Source organism: Copadichromis virginalis, linkage group LG20 (genome assembly GCF_057382275.1).
Source record: "Copadichromis virginalis isolate Kocher_CV1m ecotype Utaka linkage group LG20, C_Virginalis_male_GT1.1, whole genome shotgun sequence".
NCBI lineage: Eukaryota > Metazoa > Chordata > Actinopteri > Cichliformes > Cichlidae > Copadichromis > Copadichromis virginalis.
The window spans coordinates 9,596,170-9,618,915 of record NC_140637.1 but is presented as its reverse complement, the minus strand read 5'-3'; the positions used below and the strand labels follow the sequence as shown (position 1 = coordinate 9,618,915).

Below are 22,746 nucleotides of genomic sequence, written 5' to 3'. Positions count from 1 at the left end.
CTAAAATGCAATAAAACTGTCCAATGGCTGCTTACAAATACCAGTTCTCTGGATCACCTTTGCCTCTGTCATTTTTTTCACGGTTGAAGACACCAGGAGCGTCTTTTGGTAAAACGCTTTGTTTAGATCTAAATCTGCGCTCGCTAAAACAAACACTTCTAATAGTTCTGCTTCTAGCATTGATGTCACATGGCGGAGCACACAAAGAACTCTTTCTTCCCCCCCCCACCCACACTTTCACAATAACATTTAAGAAACCCACAAACGTTTGCTGAATGCCATAGCAGACACAAGCTTCAGACTGCCCTTTTTCTAAAAAAGAAAGAAAGAAAGCACAGAAGAAAAGAAGGTAAAATCGATTTCCTGATATGTATTTGATATCAGGGTGATAAGCTTGTACATCTAATACTTTAGCCCAGCTATTTCACTTTGCTAGCAGACGTAACGTGAAGTCTGTTGTACAGAATCAGTGAGAATGCAGGAACAAATTTCGCTGCTGGAAATTTAATCTGACGCACACTACTCACACAGCACATATTGGATGCTTATACATGCTTACACAGCCCCGTCTGCCTGCTCTGCTAAGTCAGGTCATGCAGCTACAGTCATTTCTTTCTTCTTTTCATCTTTTCCTTTTATTGACCTCTTTTTCCTCACCTCTTTCTCCCCTCCCCTCCCATCTCTGTCATAGTTCTTAACACAGCAACCCTTGGAGCCACTTTTCCCTTCTTGCTGTTGCACAATCAGCCCCTATACCACCAGTTGGGTCATCACATAATAATCCCTCTATTTCTTTTTCTCTTTCGGGCAGTCAGTGAGTCTGTGATTACATTAGAGTTCCTCTTCTCTGCTCAGGCGAGCTCCAGATACCCACCGCTCCATTCTGCCTTATTAGACATTGTCTGTGCACTTGGGTGATTGGGTAAGGCTTTCCGCCATGCTACAAGTGAATTAGTCAAACCTTTCACAGTGAAATAAACATGAGAAAGATAGTATTGCAGAACAATAATACTGCCTCGTCTTTTTCTTACATTAAGCCATTACTTATTTTTTATGCATGACAAAAGCACAGGGTAGAATGCAAACTGTTAGTCTCAACTCATTGTTCACATATTAGGTTTTTTTAAGCGCCTTCAATTAGACGAAAACTTTTATTAATCGTTATGGAGATGGGTTAGCATAGGAGCAAACAGGAACTGATTGAGTTGAACAGCTAATGGACTTGTGCATTAGCAGATCCATATCTGTTACAAGTGAGCAAACTATCTGTTGATAAAGTCTCTTTGATATGAAACATTGGTTTTATTATTGAGCTACACAAACCTGATAAAAATCATTCGCAGGCAGCCAAGAAAGACTTGTTTTGCCCCAAGGAGCTGTCAAGTGAAAACTATGAATATGCCCATAGTTTCTCGAGTTTTCTGTTTGGATGCTTTATTATTTGACTTTTACTGGCTTTACACAGCACACAAGAACAAAATGCACTTGAGACAAAAACAGCATTAAACAAAGCTGTGTGCTTCTGCTTTAAGGAAGGCAAATATTACAAACATTCATTTCAGAATTCGTATGCGGTTTGAGGAATTGCTTGGGAGACGATTTAATTATCACAAAGAAACAATATTATGCTGCAGCCTGTTTGGAGAAAGAGGTTATAATATTCAAATTACTCCTGCCACAGTCAGTGAGGCACTCAAGGAGGTTTTAGATGGTGATAAATGTCTTTGAATATAATCAGCATCGATCCACTCCCAGGTAAGACACACTCACACCAACAAACACAGCAGGTTCAGATTTATTCTCACTTTTTAAACCAAACTTGGCAAGCTGACGGATAAAAATGTTTCTGCTCATGAGGACCTTCATGATATGAACAGACTGCATAATTTGTGGCTGGAAAAACTAAGTAGTAAAGACGTCTCAAATCAATGCAGACAGCAGAAAAACTACATGAGCTTTCTACTTATGGTCAAAGTGAGACTGAGTCCATGAATGCCATGGATCTCAAGTACTTTGCACTTTAACCCCAATTATTTATGTTCTTAATTTAAAGGTGGAAATGTCAGGAAGGAGGAAAAGCAGAAGAGTAGAAATGAAGGTTTAAAAAACAAAGTAGTAAAGAGGAGAGTCAGTGAGGAGCGTACCAACCGTCAAAACACGAGACATCAGCACTGATCTAAATGAGCAAGTGTGTGTGACTGTGAATTATGCAACACAGCCTTACTATGAAATCCTCACACTGAGATACTACGAAGAGACATGTTAGAAGATCCTTTTTAGATCATGTAACTCATCGCTTTATAACAGCCCCGAGGCGGCAGCTCAAGTTTCTTTATCAAGATGTCACTGCAGGGAGCGGCCAATAATGAGCAGAGAACTGGGGAAGAAATGCTGTGATGTTCCAACAACCTGATGACACATGTTGGAAATACAGATATACAGAAAACATTTTAACCACAAAGTTAACAAAAAAATGAAAAATTACTATTTGATTCTTTAACTACTACTGAAAACAAATTTCTTTGAGTTGTTTTTAACTGTATCCCACAGCTGTTATCACCAATCAGAGAGTTCAAGGAAAAGTCAAACAGCCCATGAATATTCCTCCACAGCTGTGATCCCACAGTTTTGATGGATCACAAATATTTAACGAAAAACAGCTCTTATGGAAAATATTAAAAAGTCTGCTTGTTTAAAAAAAAATCAAAGTCAATTCATCTAGATCAGGAGTGTCAAACATAAGGCCCGGGTTCCAGGATTGGCTCAGCAAAAGGCTAAAACCTGGCCCATGGACAGCTTTGGACTTTTTACTGTATTTTCACATTTCTTTCTTTCTTTTTTTTTTTTTTTACAATGGGTCTATGGGAAAAAACAAAACAAACAAAAACATTTTCAGTGAATTAACATTTTTTTATTGACAGGACAGCCTATGGAATGAGCTATTACAACTCTTTCTGTAATTTTAAGCCCAAAGAGTCGTGCTTACATATTTCTTTTACTTCTTTATCTTGTAGAAAAACTTTGGGTTACTTAACATAATCCCTGGCTCTTTGATAACAGAGTGAGGTGTTTCACTATGGGAGTCAAACACTGAGCGAAATTTAAAGAAAAAGAACTGATGTGTATGGTTGAAATTGCACTTCTTTTTCTTATATTGAGATATCTCATGGATTTTAATGGTGTAGTTAAACTTCTTTCACTGGTCTAGATCACCTAAGATCAAAGTCGGATCAGAGACGATTTTGGTGTGCATTAAGCAGTACTGGAGATACTGATTGTCTGCCTTCTCTGAATATAATCAGGGAACTTCAAACTTCACTTTCCATGGCAGAAATATATTTAGGAAAATTCAGCAATTCCTCAGTCTAGAAATCATGACCAGGTGACTCAAAATAAATAAACAAATTAAATAAATAAATAGATAAAATGCACAACGTGTGACCTTCATGTGAAAATTTCACAAACATGTTTTTTCTCCCATCTACATCCACCAGTCAAATGAAGCTAACTAACTTGGAGATGCTAAAACTGTTTACATCTTGCTGGATGTCACTTTCAAGGCCCTCGCGTCATGAGTAGATGGATGCTTCGCTCTGCGGAACTGTGCAGTTGAGTAGTAATACATAAGTCTATTGACTGTGGGAAGACCATGTGTTCATCAATTTAAATGGAAAAACCTTTTATTCTCTCTAATTAATCATTTTATATTAAAGAAAATTCTGGTCTTATAATCGTCCTGCATTTCTGATGGCAAACAATCACAAATCCAAGTACAGAGCTATCCCTGCCAGGCTTACAGCTGCTGTGGGACATCACGGTAGCAGGGTAACCATAGCAACACACATGACACAGGCTATGTCGCCATAGTAACCGCGGTGCAGCCAGACTATCATCAGCGGGAGGTGCCAGCTATTCATTTTCCACGTCTCCACTTCCACATCACAACAAGGCCTGGCAGCACCGTGATGATGTCACCCGGGAAGCAGGAAGAGGGCGATGTAGAGAAGGGGGGAGACGTGGAAAGAAAGGGAGGAGAAAGAGGGAGGGAAACAACAGCAAGAGAAGAAGAGGGAGAAAGAAAGGGCATAGAGAGGAGGTTTTGGGGGGGAATGGATGGATCTTAGGAACAAAAGAGACGCACACCCTTGTAACCCTACCTGCATGTGTGCAGCCATGTTAATCTCCTTGCTGTGGTTTCGCGCAGCCACGGCTGAACAACGTCAATACCCAGCAGTCCTCCCATTTATATGCATCAGCACCAAGTCTCGACATTCATCATACAATAGATACTATACGGACCTCTCAGCCCCAGGCAATAAACACTTTAAACACTGTATCTTGAGCCAAGTCCTTGCAGCTAAGAAAACCTCAGACTCATTTTACTACATTTTTACATAATCCATGTTTGTTTTGGTTATTGCGTGTCTGTCATTTGTTTCCCCAGCTGTCAATCAGACGCTGGGGGTAGGACTGAGAAGCCTGTGGATTTCTGCCGAAAAGGTTTAAACTGGAGCTTTTGTTCCGTCTTTGTTCATTCATGGCCCTTGGAGGGCCATCTGCTAATACAAAACATTCAATTTCTCCATTTTCCGAGCCGCTTGTCTAGCTTAGAGTGGCTGCAGTCTGCAGTTGTCAATGGGTGAACGCTGAGGTATACCCTGGACAGATCACCCGTGCATTAAAAGACCAGCAGAGATGGATGACCACACCAAATAAAGATACAAAAATGAAATATATGGGCAGTTTAGTTCACTGATCAAGCAGACGATCGTATGGCACACAGCAGCAGCCCCCTTCTTTTCATTCCTACTTTTAATTACTCCCACTCTGATAAAGGTGAAAAATGCCCCCCAAGAGTAAATACAAATATACATTTTCTTGACTTCTTGTTCTTGATCTCAGTTGCATTTAGGAAAATTTTCCATTGCTACTATTTGGAACGAGACAAATAAATAAACCAGGCCAATATCTTGGTCAATACGAACTTATTGTAGTTTCTTAATATCAGTCTAGCTGTACTGACATTATTCAATAAACAGCATTCATCTTTTTTTTCAAATCTGTGTCAGCCTTAAATACTGGATTTCAGTATTGAGTGACTAAACTCGAAGAACACGATAACTTTTTTGGGTTTCAAGCTACAGCGACTGGTCTGCTCAGTCATCAAATCCTTACAAAGTGATGAAGTAATCTATTACAGTATTACACACTCCTCAGTTTTAATATTAAGATTCTGTTGTCTGTAATATTATGAATTACATGAAGTATTTGAGTTATTTGAAAATCACCACAATCTGTTTTTATTTATTTTTAAACAGGGGCTTTAAAAATCATTCTGTGAGCCACACAGTGTAATTATTAATAACCTCACTATGACTGGATATCGACTGGACTTCAGCTACGATCATGCTGCAGCACTACCGAACAAGAAATCTAGCGTATCGGGTGTTTTGGTTCTTCTTCCACAGAGGAGCTCATCAGAAACCACAGTCTTTCACTTAGCAAAGGGTGATGCCATTAAATTTTAAGGTACTCTACCCTTTTAAAAATTTAAATGCCTTTATTGATTTGGCTCTGCTCAAGTTGGCCTACCTCCAGCCAGTTTATCTACTGAACACTGAGATCCCAGCAGCAAAACCACAGACAGGCTGAAGCTGCAGCACGGTCTGTGGAGCAGATTGACAGCCATTCAAAGAGGTTTTTATTCCTGCGACGCTGAAAAAATTCTGAAATGTCACAGAGAAATCGGGTTTTGTGTCTAATCCATTTCCTGACAGAAAAAAATTGAACAAACACGCAATGTGAAAAATAATCCAGCCTTTTAGGATGTGGCAACTTTGTAACATTTCCAGGTAAAGTTTATACTGCTCTTACAGCTCCAGACCTTTTGACTTCCTGCCAAGTGAACCGATTTACTCCTGACTGAAAAACCTTGGAAAGAAATTCTGGATTGGTGTAAATCATGCAAACATCCCACTATCTATTTTTGCTTTTGTTCCAGTGAAAGATTAGATCTACACACTGAGGTGAGGATGTGGTACACCGGTTGTCAATATGCTAAACTAAGACAGTTTAGACAGTGGTTGTGAGAGTGGCATCCCGTTGGCCTCGAACAGCTTGTCTGTGCACTTTCACTCATTTTATATTACACTGTTTGTCCCTTCATGTGTTTCCCAGTAACTATGATGGTGTGATAGCGATCATTATGCACAATAGGAAGCTAAAGAGCCTTCAGCAACCTGTACTTTTCCGCATGCAACGTGTCAACACATCTTACACACCAAATGTGTGAAAACGGTCCCGTTAGGTGAAAATAATCAACACTTGGCATTTAATTAGAAGCAAAATCCCAAACTCACAACTCTACCAGATATAGATTCATGCATACACACGCCTTCAGCTTCTTTAGTCATCCTATAACTGTACTCAGACGGCAGAGTCGGTGTTCGGTAGCAGCATAACGCACTGCTGAGCAAATTACCACTGACATCAGGACACATAATTTATGTGTAATTCATAAACTGAGAGCTGCTCGGCATCAGTCTAATGTGACGCACATTTAGACGGCTAACACTCCCAAAAGTAGACTTCTACATAAATTTAAAAAAGGTGGTTGGAAACACTCGCACTTATGGGAAAGTAGAGTGCACAATGAAATCACAGGGGGAAACGTTGGATCTATATAGCCCCTATATGAGACAATCAATAAATCATCACACTAACACTACACAAATACGACCGCAACAGAATGCACACACAGCAAGTAAACCCTGCTTTGTGTGCGTCTGTTGGTGTGAATGTGTTGCATTTCCAGATACAATGGTCCTCCCCAGAGACCAGAGCGAAGCCTCTTCAGCCAACCCCAGTTCGTCCCTACAGGTGAGATAATCTGCACTCCAGTCAGCCTTTAGCAGCTTGAAACCTTTTAATGGGTTCGAGACAGGCAGCATCCCTCCTCCCCTCCATCATCCACCTGCTCTATTCTTTGTCCTGTCTGTGTACAGTGTGCTGTCTGCAGGCTATTTCCTATTCATTCTTCCAGTCTCACCTCCCACCTCATTTCATTTGGCTTTTCCTTTGTATACATACAGATGAGCGCATTAACTATTACATACTGTTCTTCAGTTATAGGGGCCAAATAATAAACCACATGTCATACAGACAAATGTAAGGTGAATTCCTGAACTGTTTCTTAGTATTTAAGCAGGAATTTGGCCACGTTTATATGTAAAAAAACATTCATTCTTTCTGAAAATATCCAAATTTTGGACATAATCTAACCCTTTGGAGTCCAAATTACGTGACCAATTTAAGACGACAAAGCAGCAAGACGCAGCCTCGCTGAGTCTCGGCTTCACTGTGTGTCGAAAGTGCAGACTCCAAACTATGTTCCGGTTTATAATCCTAACAGTGCAGTTATATGGATTTATTGACAGTCCTACACGACAAAAACAGACTAAATCCAGCAAAATACCCGTGCTTATGTTGTCTGTCTTGTGTATATATCTTACTCCGAATAACACATAAGCTGTTTAGGTGTTTTATGACAAGGATCACATTTAGTGTTATATTTTAGATCCTCTCAGTTGATATTTGGGATTCGGGTATTTGTTTTAGTTTGACATTGCAAAGCACAATTTGGTGCTGCTATCCGAAAGTGTGTGTGGGATTAGGCTTAGGGTTAGCACACATGGCTTAGACTTTAGAGGGTTAGGAAAAAGCAAGGAAAACTAGATTTAAATGAAATAGAACATAAATGATATCAAAGCATGAGAGACAGCACAGCTACATTGGCTTTAAAGGTGTTTCATTTGATACTTTGGGGTTTTCTGCATTTGTTTGAACTTCCAAAGCACAGTTAGCATAGGCCCAGTATCAATATGTGAATATGTAATAAAATAGGTTCTACTGTGACAGTGTTTGAGTAGATGAATAGTGCTGTTCTATGCGAGTGACAGTGATATTTAACCTTCTGATATTTACAGAGTTGTTGTTCTTAATAGTGTGACCATCTGCTGCTCTCAGGGAAACATTCAACTACTTACCTTCTGCTGAAAAATATAATAATAATTATATTTGACATTTTCTAATATTTGAGCTGTAGTTGCTCGTGTCCTTACTGACTATAAACCAGCAGCCTGAGTCAAATACTACCATCAATATTGGTGTTTTTTCACGGATGACGATTTCGCTCGTCTTTGTGGTTCCCGAAGGTTTGATCATTTTGCAAAATTTTTTTTGTTTTGCTTTTGTAACTTTTGGTAACGTTTGGAAGAGGTACAGAATACATCTGAAAGAGGTGATGCAGCGGTCATTTTCTGGTGATGCATTAGCACAGGAAAAAAGGTGTCCTGAAGTCAAAGGTGAGCACTTATCTGATATTTTACAACAGCTTTTAAAGGCACTCAGCCGATCGGAAATGCAGGTCAGAAAACAGCCTTTTCCTGACTCCTTTTTCCCGTTCTTTGTTTCTTCTCTCACTGCTGAGCGGAGAACAGCTGCCAGGCTATCACTATTCTGTCAATCTATTAATTTAAGTTAAATAACCGACTCAAAGTGAAATTTTTGAACAAAACGAGAACTATGAAGACATCATCTAGGATTCTAAAACTATGTAAATGTGCTTTAAGCATTACTGGCCTGTTTGTGGTGTTCTCCTCCAGCTTGAGCCCCCTGTGGGGTTGCTCTCAGTGAACGGGAGCTACAAATTCATCCCCTCCCTCTTTTGTCCTGACATTTATCCACCCTCTCTCCCTCCTTCGTTCTGCCCTCCAGTCCTCTGTTCTTCCCCTTCCCTCTTGAGTGTTTACACTGTTATTGCTCCCCAGTCATCTCCCAGCATCTCAATCCGTGACTCGACCAGCTCTCTGCCCTTCAGTGCGCAGGGGTATCTTCAGACAGACTCATGTTACATCTACTGAGGCATGAAATTACCTCTGCACCCCCTACGGGCCCCTAAAAGATGCTCCACTGTTGAAAAATGCAACACAAATATTGGCACTAAAGAAGGGGTGGAGCACGCAGGCGGAGATGAACACAATGCTAATCATCGGTTTATAAAAGCGTCAAAGCGAGGAGAAGTCATGTTAGCTCTGATCTCGAGTGAGATACTGTCAAAAAAGTTAATCTGAAATTGATTGGATGATGGTGGGGGATGATGACAGGCCGTGCAGTTATAAAGCGTTTGGCTGTTAAACAATGGGAGATTTTTCAAACATTTCAAAGCACGTGCTTGTTCCTGGTTATGATAACTAATGCTTTTAAGAGACCTACAGTCACATTATTCTCCACCATGAGTAACACCTTGTAATCCAGTGTAATCTGCATGCTGAAACACACTGTTTTACACAGAAGTTGCTTTAATAATAATAATAATAATAATAATAATAATAATAATAATGATTCTTGATAGTTGAGCAAAAACCCTATCTGCATTATGTAATTAGCGAAGTCCTTTAGCACTACTATAATTCTGTCAGTAACTTTAAACAAAACAGTGTAAGTGTTCATCCCTCAGTCAGTATGGAGCGCCCAGCTGTGGATGTCTGTGTGATATACAGGGAGAAGCGGTGATTCAGGCCATTACTCTTTGTTCGCCCTTGTACTGCTCTCTCGTTCTTTCTCTGTGTGTGTGTGTGTGTGTGTGTGTGTGTGTGTGTGTGTGTGTGTGTGTGTGTGTGTGTGTGCCTATAAGGGCTTTGAGTTCCCAGAGAACATTCAGCTCTCCTATTTTTCTATATTCTAGTACACGTATATGTGTGTGTGTATGTGAATGAGTACAAATGTATCACTCTCTTTCTCTGTGTATGTGTGTTTGTGTGTATTTGTGCATGTGACTTCTGTCTGTCCCACTGGTACCGCTGAAGTTCCCATCGACCTAGAAACCCTTCTGGCAAAATTCCCCCTCCTATCTTTCCTCGTCTCCTCTTCCTTTCTCTTTTTATCCATTTTTTATGCCTTCTTCCCACCAATAGCTGTGACGGCCAGAGGCGTTGTGTTTTCTGAGTATCCACCAGCCCGATGTTAATTTCATCCAACCCGATTCTTATACACATCAACACCTTGATGATATTTCTTAACATGTAGCACAAAAGGTCTTTACACCCTCACAGAGCACATTTTTGTCCAGTACAGTATAGTTACCGTTATAAAAATTATGCAATACTGCCGTACATAAGCACCACCTGCCATAATGGAAAGTGCAAGGCGAAGTCGGAATGGTGGAAGATTATTTCATATACGGGTTTGACGCCACCTGAACCCATGTGCCTGGACTGCAGTGATTTTGTTTTTTATATGTTTTTTTTAATATGTTTTATTTTGTCTCCCCTGTCCCACTTTTCCTCTCTTCTTCTCTCACGATATCACTCGCTTTTGTTCGCATTTTTAAACAGCAGTCTTATCTGCCATTCACAATCTAAATCCATTCCCTCTTTTGTTCCCTTTATCTCTTTCCATGCCTCATTCTCTCACCTGTCACTCCTCTGAACTTTGATTCTCTTCCTCTCTCTTCCCTTTTACTTTCAGTCTCTCCGCTTCTCTTTATGTCGCTCTAGTCTTGTGTTATGCTCTAACTCAGTTACGCCGTGCAGCATCCTGACACACTGTAAACAGGTTTCCTCACTCACAGAAAGACTGTCATCGCCTATCATTTTACTCTTTTTTTGAAAGTGTTCACCAAAACTTTTCTTCATCTCATTGTCTTCCTTAAGTCACATACACATACTCGTTTTCATATCTTAGTGAGGACATCTCATTGACATAATGCTTTCCCTAGCCGCTTAGCCGTGTGGGACTAATAAAGGTTATCTTATCTTATCTTATCTTATCTTATCTTATCTTATCTTACCCTAACCCTGACCATCAAAAATGAATGCCTAACCCTGACCCTTAGCCTAACCATAACCATAACCTAATTGTAAACCTGACACTAAAACCACATTTTGAGCCTCAAAAATCCCTTCAAGCTAATGGGGACAGGAACTTTGTCTCCATAAGTGACTGTTGGTCCCCATAAATATAGCAGTATGCCAATTTTCTGTCCTCACGAAGATGTCTAAACATGTACACACACACACATATACACACACTACCCTGTTTCAGGTGTGAAGTGGGGTTATGTGACTGATTTTTCTCTAAGCCTATCTTCACCTTAATCAATCACTCTGACCCAGATAAGTTCAAATGTGGACCACTTTGATGCTCTGACCCATTTAACAACACTTGTGTCCCTGAAGACAACACACAGCTTTCACTGTTGGCCTGACATGGAGTGTCGTGACTTGTTTGGTATGGAAAAGTAAATAAATACATTTTAAAAAATGACTAACATGTGTTATTAATATAGTGCTGCTGGGTGCTTCACTGTTTCCACAAGTGTTTCAGGTTATCTTCAGACAAAACACTAAAATTTAAGATATTAAGCCCGTATTGACACAAATACATCCCCAGTAACACGTCGACTCACATACAGGCACAAAAGCTCACTCCAAAGTCTCTGGCTACCCCTGCCCCACATCCCTCAACTTGCTGCAAACAATAGGCAGCACTTCCTGAAAGACAGGAATAACAGGGAACAGTTTCCTTCAGCAGTAAGTGGGGAATTAGAGAGAGTGAGTGGAGAGGGGCATTTAAAAGTAACAAAAAGGAAACAGCCCTGCAGGACTGAAACATACAGGCTGTGATTAGAAGTACTTACCACTCTGCTTCTCCTTCATTAAGCCAGACAGAAAACATATCAACTATATAAATGTGTAGGTCCCCATATACACAGAAGTCCCCTTACCATCATCAACTAGGTTCTGAACCCTCATATGCACATATGCAGACACACACACACACACTCTCACAGAAAGGGAGTATGATCCCTGCTGAATGACCTTCAAGGGAAACATGGGATTTAAACCCATGCAGAGAGGTAATGGTGTGTGTGGGTAAATCTGAGGAAGAAACAATTACAGAAAGAAAGAGAGAGAGAAATGCACAATGAATAAAAACAAGCACCAGAAAGAGAAATGACATGCCACATTTCTCTCTTCACCCTCCAGTCACTGAGGATTTTTTTTCCAATTAAGGCTGTTATCTCCTCCACTGCCAGCCCTCCTTACAAGACCCCACCCACACGGTATATTCCCCCTCCTCATCATCTCCCTTTTCCTCTTTCTGTCAGTATTTTTTGCCCTAATTTCTTCTTCTTTATCCTCCTTTCCATAATTTCTTTGTTTTATGTCTTCTTCTTTTCTTCCAATATACAGGTTCAGCCAACCAACCAACAAACGAACTATGCTGTTTGTATCCCCCAGTTTCACCTCCCTTCCGCCTGTCTACCTCTTCATCTTTCACCTTCAGCTCTATGTTGCTCCTTTGTGTTTAAGCAGCTTGGGGCAGAGTGGCCATGGCTGGAAAGGGAGCTTCTGTGTTCTTTTGGTCAGCTTGTATTGCACTCTGTAAACAAAGACAGCTCTGGGTTGGTGCTAGGAGCACAGCAGCACTGCAACATGGATACATTCCTTATCAAAAAAAGAGCCAATAAAGAACTGAGTATTATCCAGGGTGGCAAAACTTTAGATTTATGCCTTCGCCTAAACCAACAGACAGATATGCTGTTAATGCAAAATACTTCCAGGCAGTATCAGAAGTTGATCTGCTGATATCTGCATTACAAGGTCAGTGTCCTTTTATTTCTTCTCATCCGTCTCACCTTTGCCCTTCACTAAGCGAAACAGAAACTCACTAAAATTCAGTAAATTGGTGTTATTATAATGATAGTACCTATTTACAGTGAATACAGTGGCTCACTGAACGACAACATCCAGACAGCATAAATGGTATTAACCAGAAACAAGAGCTGCTTGTTCTGTTGATTGTTACAAAGAAGACGTAAATAAAGTGTGAAGGAAAGTAAAATGAAAGAAGGTCTCTGGTTGAATGACAGGCTGGCTTGTATTCAAAAGACAGAGTCTCTTGCAACCTCAGCTTTATTGTCTTTCTAACCATGATTTTTTTTCTTTCTTACATTCCTTCAATCAATCCTTCCCTAACATCCGATAACTCTAACCCACTCCTCCCTTCATCACATCTGACCTTGCCTCTGTCAAAGGTCAAGCAGCTGGAATGGATCGATGGGTTTTGGAGAGGGAAGGGAAGATTGCAGCAGCAGAGGAGGGGAGGAAACAAGACAAAAAAGGCGAGGTATGAGTGAGCGAGGGAATGAGGGCTTTGGTATGAAGGAGGGAGAGGGGGCGGACTGGCTTGAGTAGGAGGAGCAGGAGGAGCTGGACAGAGGAGAAATTTTAAGGGAGAGAGGAGAGAGATGGAAAAAGAAATCCCTGCATCAGCATTCCTCTGCGTCTCTATGGGAGCAGCAGGAGAGGAGGAAGGGAGGGAGGCAGGAAGAATAGAAGGTGATAACAAATGGGGAGATGCAGGAGGAGAGCAGAGGTGCAATGGAGGAGGGGAAGGGAGAGCCGGGCTGTGAGAGAGGGATGAGGGTAAAGGAAAACAAGGGTGGAGAAAATGAATGAGAGAAAACATTGCCCTTCTGCTTGTTTGACTAAATTAATTGTGTTTTACGCGTGTTTGTCTAACAGTGCGTATACATCTGTAGAAGAGAGGCAACTGATTTAATATAATATCAACCAATATTATCTATTTTCCGATCTATTAGTATTGATATTTATAACAGCTGATAATTAACTATCAGCCATTCCTACATTTACAATGGATGCATCCGCATATTAGCTTTAGCTCCAGTTTTTACACTGGGCGCCCTTCTGGACCCGACCCTTCAAAGGATTTTTTTAATTCGGTTTACTTCATGTTTATTTATATGCAACCAAATCATAACAACAGTTGTCTCAAGGCACTTTATACTGTGAGTTTTCATTTCAGTCTTGATTTTTACACCAGAGAGCACTCTGCAAACTTCCCTATTGGGAACGCCGCAAACACAACAATCATCTGAGCTGAGTAGATTTGGGCACAACATAATAAATAAATAATAATAATAATAAACTATGCGTAACAGATTTTATGTTTTTGTTTTATCTGGATTTATCTGGATTAAAAAAAAATCGGCTCATGTAATATCAGAGTTTTAAATCAGAAACTATTGGTATCAGTATCAGTCTTCAAACTCCTACATCGGTCAGACTCTAGCAACTATTAAAATTCTTACTTAACTTTTACATGAACCATTTTCTAAAAATACATAAGATAGGAGACAAATTCACGAAAAATCAACTGAACGATTTAATTTCTCCACAAAAATGCACAGTTTGAATCAAGACAAGGCTTTTCGGTATGTAATTATGAAAGTGATGGAAATATTATGATGTGGCCTTTTCAACCCAAATTGACATTTGGAGGTTTGGACCAAAGGGTTTGAGAAATTTGTCACTCTTTATAAATAAAATAAATTATAATCTGGAATTCTTCAGTGTGGGATTAATGAAGTCTATATCTATGCATAAATGACATTGCTTCCTATATCAAAATTGACATAGTTTTCTAAAATATGGCAGATCTTGACCTTCAAGTTACCAAATGGAGAAGGCTAACATAATAACACTAGTGCACCATCCAAACCTGCTGTGATTAAGTATTAAGTATGTCATAAAAGAGGCATCATTTGCGGTCAGTGAAACTAATATGTTACAAACATATAAGTAAAATACTGCAACTAATAATGTGAATGTACCTAAGGCTAACACACAACTGCCAAAGACTAGCATATAAGAGAAGATTTGGCAATGATAATATAAAGCACACATGCAACAGCGGTGCTTGTTTCTATCATTGTTTTTCGCTCTGCAACTGGCAAACTAAAAAATGATAGCAGCCTATAAGCATATTGACAACGATTGCTAAAAATGTGTTTTTATTATATTAATATAATACAAAAACATGCGCATACAGAAACCTACCTATAAGTCCAACCTCTAATGTATAGTTTTTACCATTTATAGCAACACATGATACATATAAAGCGAAAACTAAAAAAGAATATTGACAATTCAAACGAGATGTAACAATCAAATTACATGTTTGTCTGCTTCTAATTGACATTATTTCTGTTTATGTAGCTAAATCATTAAAACTGTTACTCTACAGAAACTAATCCTCCTGTTTCCAGTTTGGTATTGATGGCCTGCAGCAGCAGCAGCAGCAGCAGCAGCACAGTAAAGGTCTAGCCAGTGCACCGCACAGCTCTTCTTTTTAAAGAATATCGATATCAGTGCAGACCGTGGGCTGCAGTCACCACACAATCAATAATTCACAAACTTAATTTACAGCTGTGAAATACCAAGGCCTTTACTGACTGCATGCACTCCTGTCTGTGTGCTTAAATCCCTTTCTGTCCAGTGTGTTTATCTTCACCGTATAATTTTTTTGTGCATATCTGTGTATATTTTATCACTCTCTGAAAGGCGGCCGCTCTTATCACTCTCTTTTCTGTGATGTACTTGAATTCTTGTGTTTGTACTGTGCAGTCGAAGGTGAAACACAGATGAGTGAGACATTCCTTTGTGGATGAACATGCACACAAACACAGCTCTCTGAATCACATCAGCTATGTGAAGAACTCCCTTCACTGAAGGGTTAGCATGACTCTGCACAGCAGTCCCAAAACAAGGCTTATGAAACCATGTTAGTTCATAGCACATCAGGCATCCAGTCAGTCAACAGCCTGCTGTGCTAGGTGAGAAATAACCATGGTACTTTCCACTTGGTGAGACTTTGTAGCTCTGCTTTAGTGTATGATTGGTGACATAATACAATAGCCAATGGGCTATTTTGCTTTAGATGGATGAAAGCTTTCTTCCAAATACCAGGAACTATCAGGATCTTTTAATTGTAAAAAGTAAAACATTAAAGCCTGTGCTTAAAAAATGACAGTATAAATAACAATTATAACTCCAAGGGAAGAAATTTCATAGCAACAAGATTAGCATCCGGTTGTATCCATTTCTAATGGCCAACAATTAAGCTTTGTGGAAAACTGACATTTTGATAACTGAAAACAAAGGGTTGTGAATTTTTTCATTATGACTCATTACATTATTCAGATGACTCGAGAGCTGCTGTGTTTTGAAGGAAAAGCATTCAAAATGTACAGTAAAGAAAAACACGAACTGCAATATGAGATTTCAAACAAAATCTCATATTTGCAGGATATTAAACAAACCAATAATACTTTTACCAATTAAAACTGCTACAATATAAAAATCTATTCCACAGACTCATGCAAAGGAAGCTCAGTCTTTAAATCAAACCATTGGTGAGGGCTGGAAATATAAATCAAATCATTGAGATATTAGGGTGTTGCATCTCCATCACTGTGGATGTTAGGGATGGGGATGGCAAGCAAGCTATTTGAAATTCACTGAGGACTGTTCATCTATTTTTAAACACCCCCCACTTGTGGAAGCCTCACCTGGCAGAGTTGCACTGAACCTTTTTTTTTTTTAATTTTTTTTTTTTTAGAGAAGGTCAACTAAGATTTTTTGACATCTGTACAGTGGCATGAAATCTCACAGTGCTACACATATTTCAGTTTAATAGTAGTATTTAATGGTAGTTCAACAGAGGCTGGTAAATAGTGCAATATTGCAAACTTGTAGTAGTAGTACAAGATACCTCCAGGAGCTGAGAAAAAACAAGGGGAAATGTATATAATAGACAAGAAGCAGCTATTCAGAATGTACGTATGTGTATATCATCTGTAGTGGATGCACCACTACACTTCATCTGAAAGACAGCCAGGTGAAGGGTGATGAAACCCAGCCATCTTCCTTCAATCCACAAACAGCAAACGCCCAATTGTACCAAGGGAACACACAGTCCAGCCAGACCAGAGCAGACAGACCCAGATCCCCTGCCAGGAACCCAGCCATCCATCCCAACCCGAGCCACATCAGGGACCTGGTCCTGAGCCAAGGCTGTGACCATCAGACCATTAGACATTGGCAAAAGAGACAATAAGCAGAAAGAGGGAGGAATTGGATGCAGAACTGTAGCCTCATTTTCTGCTTTTCACTCACATTACGCTTCTCTCAGACCAAATCTATGTGCAAATACACTTACTCGTATTTTTTCCCATTAAAAAAAAAGGGCAGCAACATCAACTCTGTTATGTTTATTTTCACTTCACCGAGTCCTGACATCAGTTTCTATTCTTCCTTTTCATTACAGTTTTTATTGGCTACACTTAGTATAACAAAAAAGTCCCTAGAGTTGCAGCCGAGTGGCAGAAAGGAAGTGAACACCAGAAAAGAACAGACTCTCTGGAGGCTTCAAGACAAACTGAGCACAGTAAACAGTTTTCTTCAAAGGTCCCAAATCCACGACAGGCTAAATAGGGATCTGCCTGAACCTCAGTGTTTAAATGAAATTTCTAGTCAAGTCTGAACCTAAACAAACACACATCTTAACTTGTAGTCTTGTAATCTACTTCAACTGGCAAACCTTTTTTAAATGGTTTCTCAGTACATGGCTTCTGCTGGAAAGACAACAGCTATATGGTGATTATTGTTTGAAATGCTCCAGCCTAGACAAACACATACCAGCAAAGCTATAAATAGTAGTAACATTGATATGCTGACAGTTTAGTAGTAGTAGTGCAAAACTAATGCTATCTAACAGCCCTGTTCAGTCGGCCAACTACCCAGCTTGGCCTCTCCTGACTCAGATGCAAAGTTTTGATCCTACCTTGTCAATCTCCTGCTGCAGGACCTGTTTAGCGACCTCCAGATCCTGCAGGCGGACCCTCAGCTCCTCATTCTCCTGCTCAAGACGACTCCTCTTCTTCTCCACACTGTCCAGCTGGCTGTGGAGACGGATGGACACGTCCTTTGCCACCTGTGAGGGGAAGATGGAGGGGTAGAGGTTGGGAAGTTTAGCTCAGTGCGTCAGTCGTCACAATGATACCTAAATATCATACATGAAAGTCCGTTTGCCTCAGAATTTCTTTTACACGATCAGGTATTTGGGCACACAGACACATATTAGGACCCTGCAAGTTGTTCGCTTTATCAGATATTATAACAACATTATGCTGCCTAGCTAAAATGCTAAAATGATCCATTCATAGACTCCTTCAAGACCTTATCGTCTTCATCGGATCGTTTCAGTTTAATGACAATATCCACATAACATGAATAATGTGTTGTTCAAGTTATTAGGGCATGATCCATGATCCTAGGAAACACCTAACAAGGAACTAAAGTTACAGACATAATCATACTGTGGTGTGTACTTAAAATATTCTCAGCTGTAGCAAACCTAAGTCATATCCATTTAATTCAGACATCTAGGGTAAGAGTAGTTTCAAGCAATGTGTGTGTAAATGCATATTTTTCTCCAAAAGGAACCCCAGAGTGTTGTTATCTCGGATTGTAAGTTCACCAAGGTTGAGGGAGGTTACTTATTATGTTATTAATCTCTGTTCAGGTAAAATAGAACATCTGGGCTATGCAAATATCAGAAATGTTATTAAAATAGTGCTGGAGAAAAAAAAGAACTAGTTAAATACTTGTTATTTGGGCTGAGACTTAAGAGTGTATTATACATCAGGAGGAAGTTTATACAGGCACTACTTGGGGACAATGATGAGGGGACTTTTTTTTTTTCAATAATAATACCAGAAAAGATAATTAATAGCAGCCTAGCAGGGACTGATCTTTTATACATAAAATGATCTCATGAAAGTCTGATTGTGCCCCCCTCCCCGGACTGCCTCCCCCACCACCAAAGCCCTGAGGGCAGTTATTCATTAAAAGTTTCTAATGTCAGAGAGTGACACCAAAGTCGACACCAGCAGCTGGGGGAAAAAAAAAAATTAAAATCCCATGTGACAACTGCATTGCGGTTTTAGTAAAGCTATCATGCTGTTACAGTATTAAAAATCAGAACAACTTCTAAAATGAGGCGAGTTAAATAAATTTGTCTAGTTTGCAAACTTGCATGGCATGAAGCTGAATTAAGCAGCGTTTTGCTGTCTGAAAAACAAAGAGTGCCCTGATCTGCAACACCGATGCAAAACTGGTTCTTCAATGTGTTTTGGGGAAACAATACACAAAATTACACACCGACATCATCCCGAAACACTGTATTCAGTATTCACGTCATAGTCTTTACACAGCCAGTTAAGAGTTTGCATAGGGGCCCAGTGATATATCAGCTGATGATTGGTATTTGATAAATATCGAAAGGTCTGAAAATAAAGTGTGAAATATACTGATGTCAACGGCTGTTTTTCTGTTGTCCCATATTCATTCACATTCATGTGTTGTGGTTTGTTTGTTGTATCAGGATAGAAAGGGGAATAAACTGACAGCAAAAATCAAATATACAACCCCAAAATTATCAGTGTCAGCAGTAACACACAAACACTCGAATCAAGACTTTTTAGCATTTTTTTCATAAAAAAATGTCTGCACAAAGTATGATATCGCACAAAACACTGTGAAGAATTGCAAAAAATAAAAGGTAGTCAAATCCCAATTATGGCTTTCAGTATAGAGGTTTGTCAATTATCTAGCAGTGAAAATTACCAGAGGCTAATGAGCCGAAGCCCCGACTAAAGAGCAAAAACTATTCCACTGGACAGATCGCTGTATCGCATTTAATCAGTCATCGCTGGTTATTAAAGAAGACAAACACAGAAAAAATGAGCTTGTGCAGAGAAAAGGGGTCATTTGTTTTAATAAATATCAATTTCACCTTCAAACTGATTGCTTTTTGCTCAATTCAAACTAAATATGAGGGCTTTTATTTTAAGAGGCTGCATTACATTTGATCAAATTAAACTTTAATGGTTCCCATTGGGAACTAAGTAAAAGACTTCATCTAGTGTTTCGGGGGAAAATCTGTTCAATCATCACTCAGTAGTTCAAAAATGCACTTAAACCCCATTAACCTCCATACTGATTTAATCTAGTGGGATGAGGGTTTTTGTCTCCAATGGTTTAACAGTTTATACTGACCACTTTTCATTTTAGCAGTTAACTGGTGCAGGCTTCAATGATTTGTTATCAATGAACTCGTTGTATTTAATATTTAGCTGTGAGACAGGCAGGTGTGAGTTTTAAAAAATAGAGGTGTTTTTTGTTTGTAGTGTAAATAGTGCATATCTGAATAGAAGCTGCAGCACCAGTGGAACCACTATTAGTCAGAGTGGATTTATGTGGTTTCAACAATACTCCTGTTAGAGTTTATAAATGCATGTAACGGACTGTCTGCTTGTGCACTTTGTAAATGTGTGTGTGTGTGTGTGTATCAGGTGTCTGTTTGAGCATCACTGGTACAGTGCGTCTCGCTGCTTGTTTGAAACGACTCTCTTGAACACAGTTTGTAATTGTACGTCTGAATGTGTTTTTTTTACGTCTGTGTCTTTGTGGATGAGTTTGAATTGGTGCCAGGATGCACAATGCCCCTCTGTACCCTCACTCTATCCAAATGCTCTCGCAGCTCCACCATGCTCCAATTCATGCTCAAATGTGTGTGTGTGTGTAGTTTCTAATAGTTCCAGTGGTATTCAACTCATTTTAAGTCTTTATTTTAAGTTTTTTTCTGAACTTTATTCAGGCATCTCTCATCTTATTATTATATGAAGAGACTTTATTTTAGACAAAAGTTATTAACATGAAAATATTATTTTGTTGCTGTCTGTCTATCTGTTCATTTTCAGTCACCTCACATGTTGGGCTGTTTAAAAAAATATACCAATATAAGCTAACCAGTTAGCTATTGAACATTTAGTAAACTGTAATGTACTGTACAGCTGGATCCAGGAATATTTGTACACTGACACAGTTTTTCTAGTTTTGCTTCTATACATCATCATTATGAATGCTGCAACAGTCAATCAGGATGTGACTGAAATGCAAACTCTTTAATTCAAGGGAGTTAACAAAAGTATTGCGTACGTCTATATTTCTATATAACATGTCCTTGTATTTGTACACCCATACCGTGGTAAGCAACTTTTGACCGTTAGACTTAGAGTTGATTAGTTGATTAGTTAGAGTAGGGGTGTCAAACATAAGGCCTGGGACCAGAATTGCCCTTTCTTTGGAAAATGTGAAGGAGGGCAAAAATCTTGGACTTTTAACTTTATTTTCAGACGTTTTACAACTTTTCCTACCCATGCAAACCTCTCCCATGGCCCTTCATACTTCGTCAATGTAATTAAGTAATAGACAAACATTAAATGTGTTTTGTCTATCACAGAAATCTCTGTTTTGTAAAATTAGCCCACAGTAAAAAAAAAAAAAAGAAAGAAAAAAAAGAAAGAAAAAAAATACTTAAAGGACAGTCTGAGGCATGAGCTACCAGAACTTGATATCCCTAAGCTAGAGCAAAAACAATATATAAAAAACACAAAGCCCAAAAGTTTTTCACTATGCACACACACAGATTTATGGCTTATCCATCTCCCCCTTCCTTTGTTCCTCCTCCCACCCTCACTTCTATATTGTCCCCTTCATTAACACTCCTTCGTCAGCCTTTTGACTCCCAGTAAATGCTGCACTGTTCTTCTATGTTAAAGGGAAACGTGAAGGAATTTAATACCATTGAAGCTGTGGTTTTTACCCAGCAACAGAGCCATAGGATGTAATTAGAATTCAGTCAGGGTGTCAGCTGACTGAGAAGATGTGTGTCTGCGCACGTGTGTGTGTGTGTATACATGTGTGCATGTGTTAGAGAATGAAGGAGCGAGTGTGTGACAGGGAGGTGTGGAAGAAAAGCATTAAACCTACAGAAAAGGGCGAAAATCAGGCCGCAGGGGGGAAACAGTCACATCATTCTACAAGTGGCAGTTAGTCACCCAATCACTCTTTTTTTCATGCACACTGTGCGGTTATTTGTGTTTGATTGCGCTTAACAACTGGAGTCTTGTTTCTCCACAAACACACACACAGCTGCTTTCTTTCCATAACGGACATCTCTCTTTAACAACGACTCTATCCCTGTAGATCTTATCAGAGGGGTTTTATGTGCAGCCGCTTGTGTGTGTTTACGTGGCCGTGTGTGTATTTGCATGCACTTGTTCTTATCCTGAGGTACAAAGCATACAAAAAAAATATTTGGCACTCGCCTCTTGAAAGAGCGGTTTAAAAAAATTTGATCAGTCTAATTTAGACATACGCAGGTTATCTGTGGGTTTATGTTAAGGCAAAAAGTTGAGCATGTGCATACTGTACTTATCTGTGTTGGTGAAGGGTGAAAAAAGGTATTATGACAAATTATATATCAGTTAATAATTTACAGAAATCTTGTAAAAATATATTTACAGATAAAGAAAATATAATTTATGTCTTTACCTCAACTCATGAACAAACTCTTTTATTCAATATGTTTCTTTTTTTAACTCATGCACTGCAGCCCAGAACTGCTTGTGATAATGCAAATGCCCAGTGCAGATAACAAAATGATCTTTTACATGCCAGCTCAGTAATGTAAAGTCTGTGTGTTGTGTGTGTGTGTGGTTGCACCACTTTTCACTCATCTGAGAATTGTGCAGGTTATGATAATCTGATGCATCACAGCCCATGCCTGTCCTGGGTCCTGCTTCCTGCTGTGCTCTACCGCATATCTCTTATTGTCTGAGGTTTTCTTTTTTGTAATTTTGTCTCTGTACACCACCACTGCGTTTAAATCAAACAAATAAGTCTTTTAGCTTTAATTCAGGGACTTAGCTAAAGCATTGCATTAACTGTTTAGGAATTACAGCAATTTCTATGT

At 39.4% G+C, this 22,746-nt stretch overlaps 1 protein-coding gene across 1 annotated transcript in view; it reads right to left on the bottom strand.

Moving 5' to 3' along the window:
- mtcl2 (microtubule crosslinking factor 2) overlaps window positions 1-22,746 on the bottom strand; it is an 86,300-nt gene that overhangs the window by 49,015 nt on the left and 14,539 nt on the right. The window contains exon 4 of the mRNA XM_085444865.1: window positions 17,710-17,859. Within this exon, the coding sequence (XP_085300991.1) occupies window positions 17,710-17,859 (150 nt within the window). The remainder of the gene's footprint in view (window positions 1-17,709; window positions 17,860-22,746) is intronic.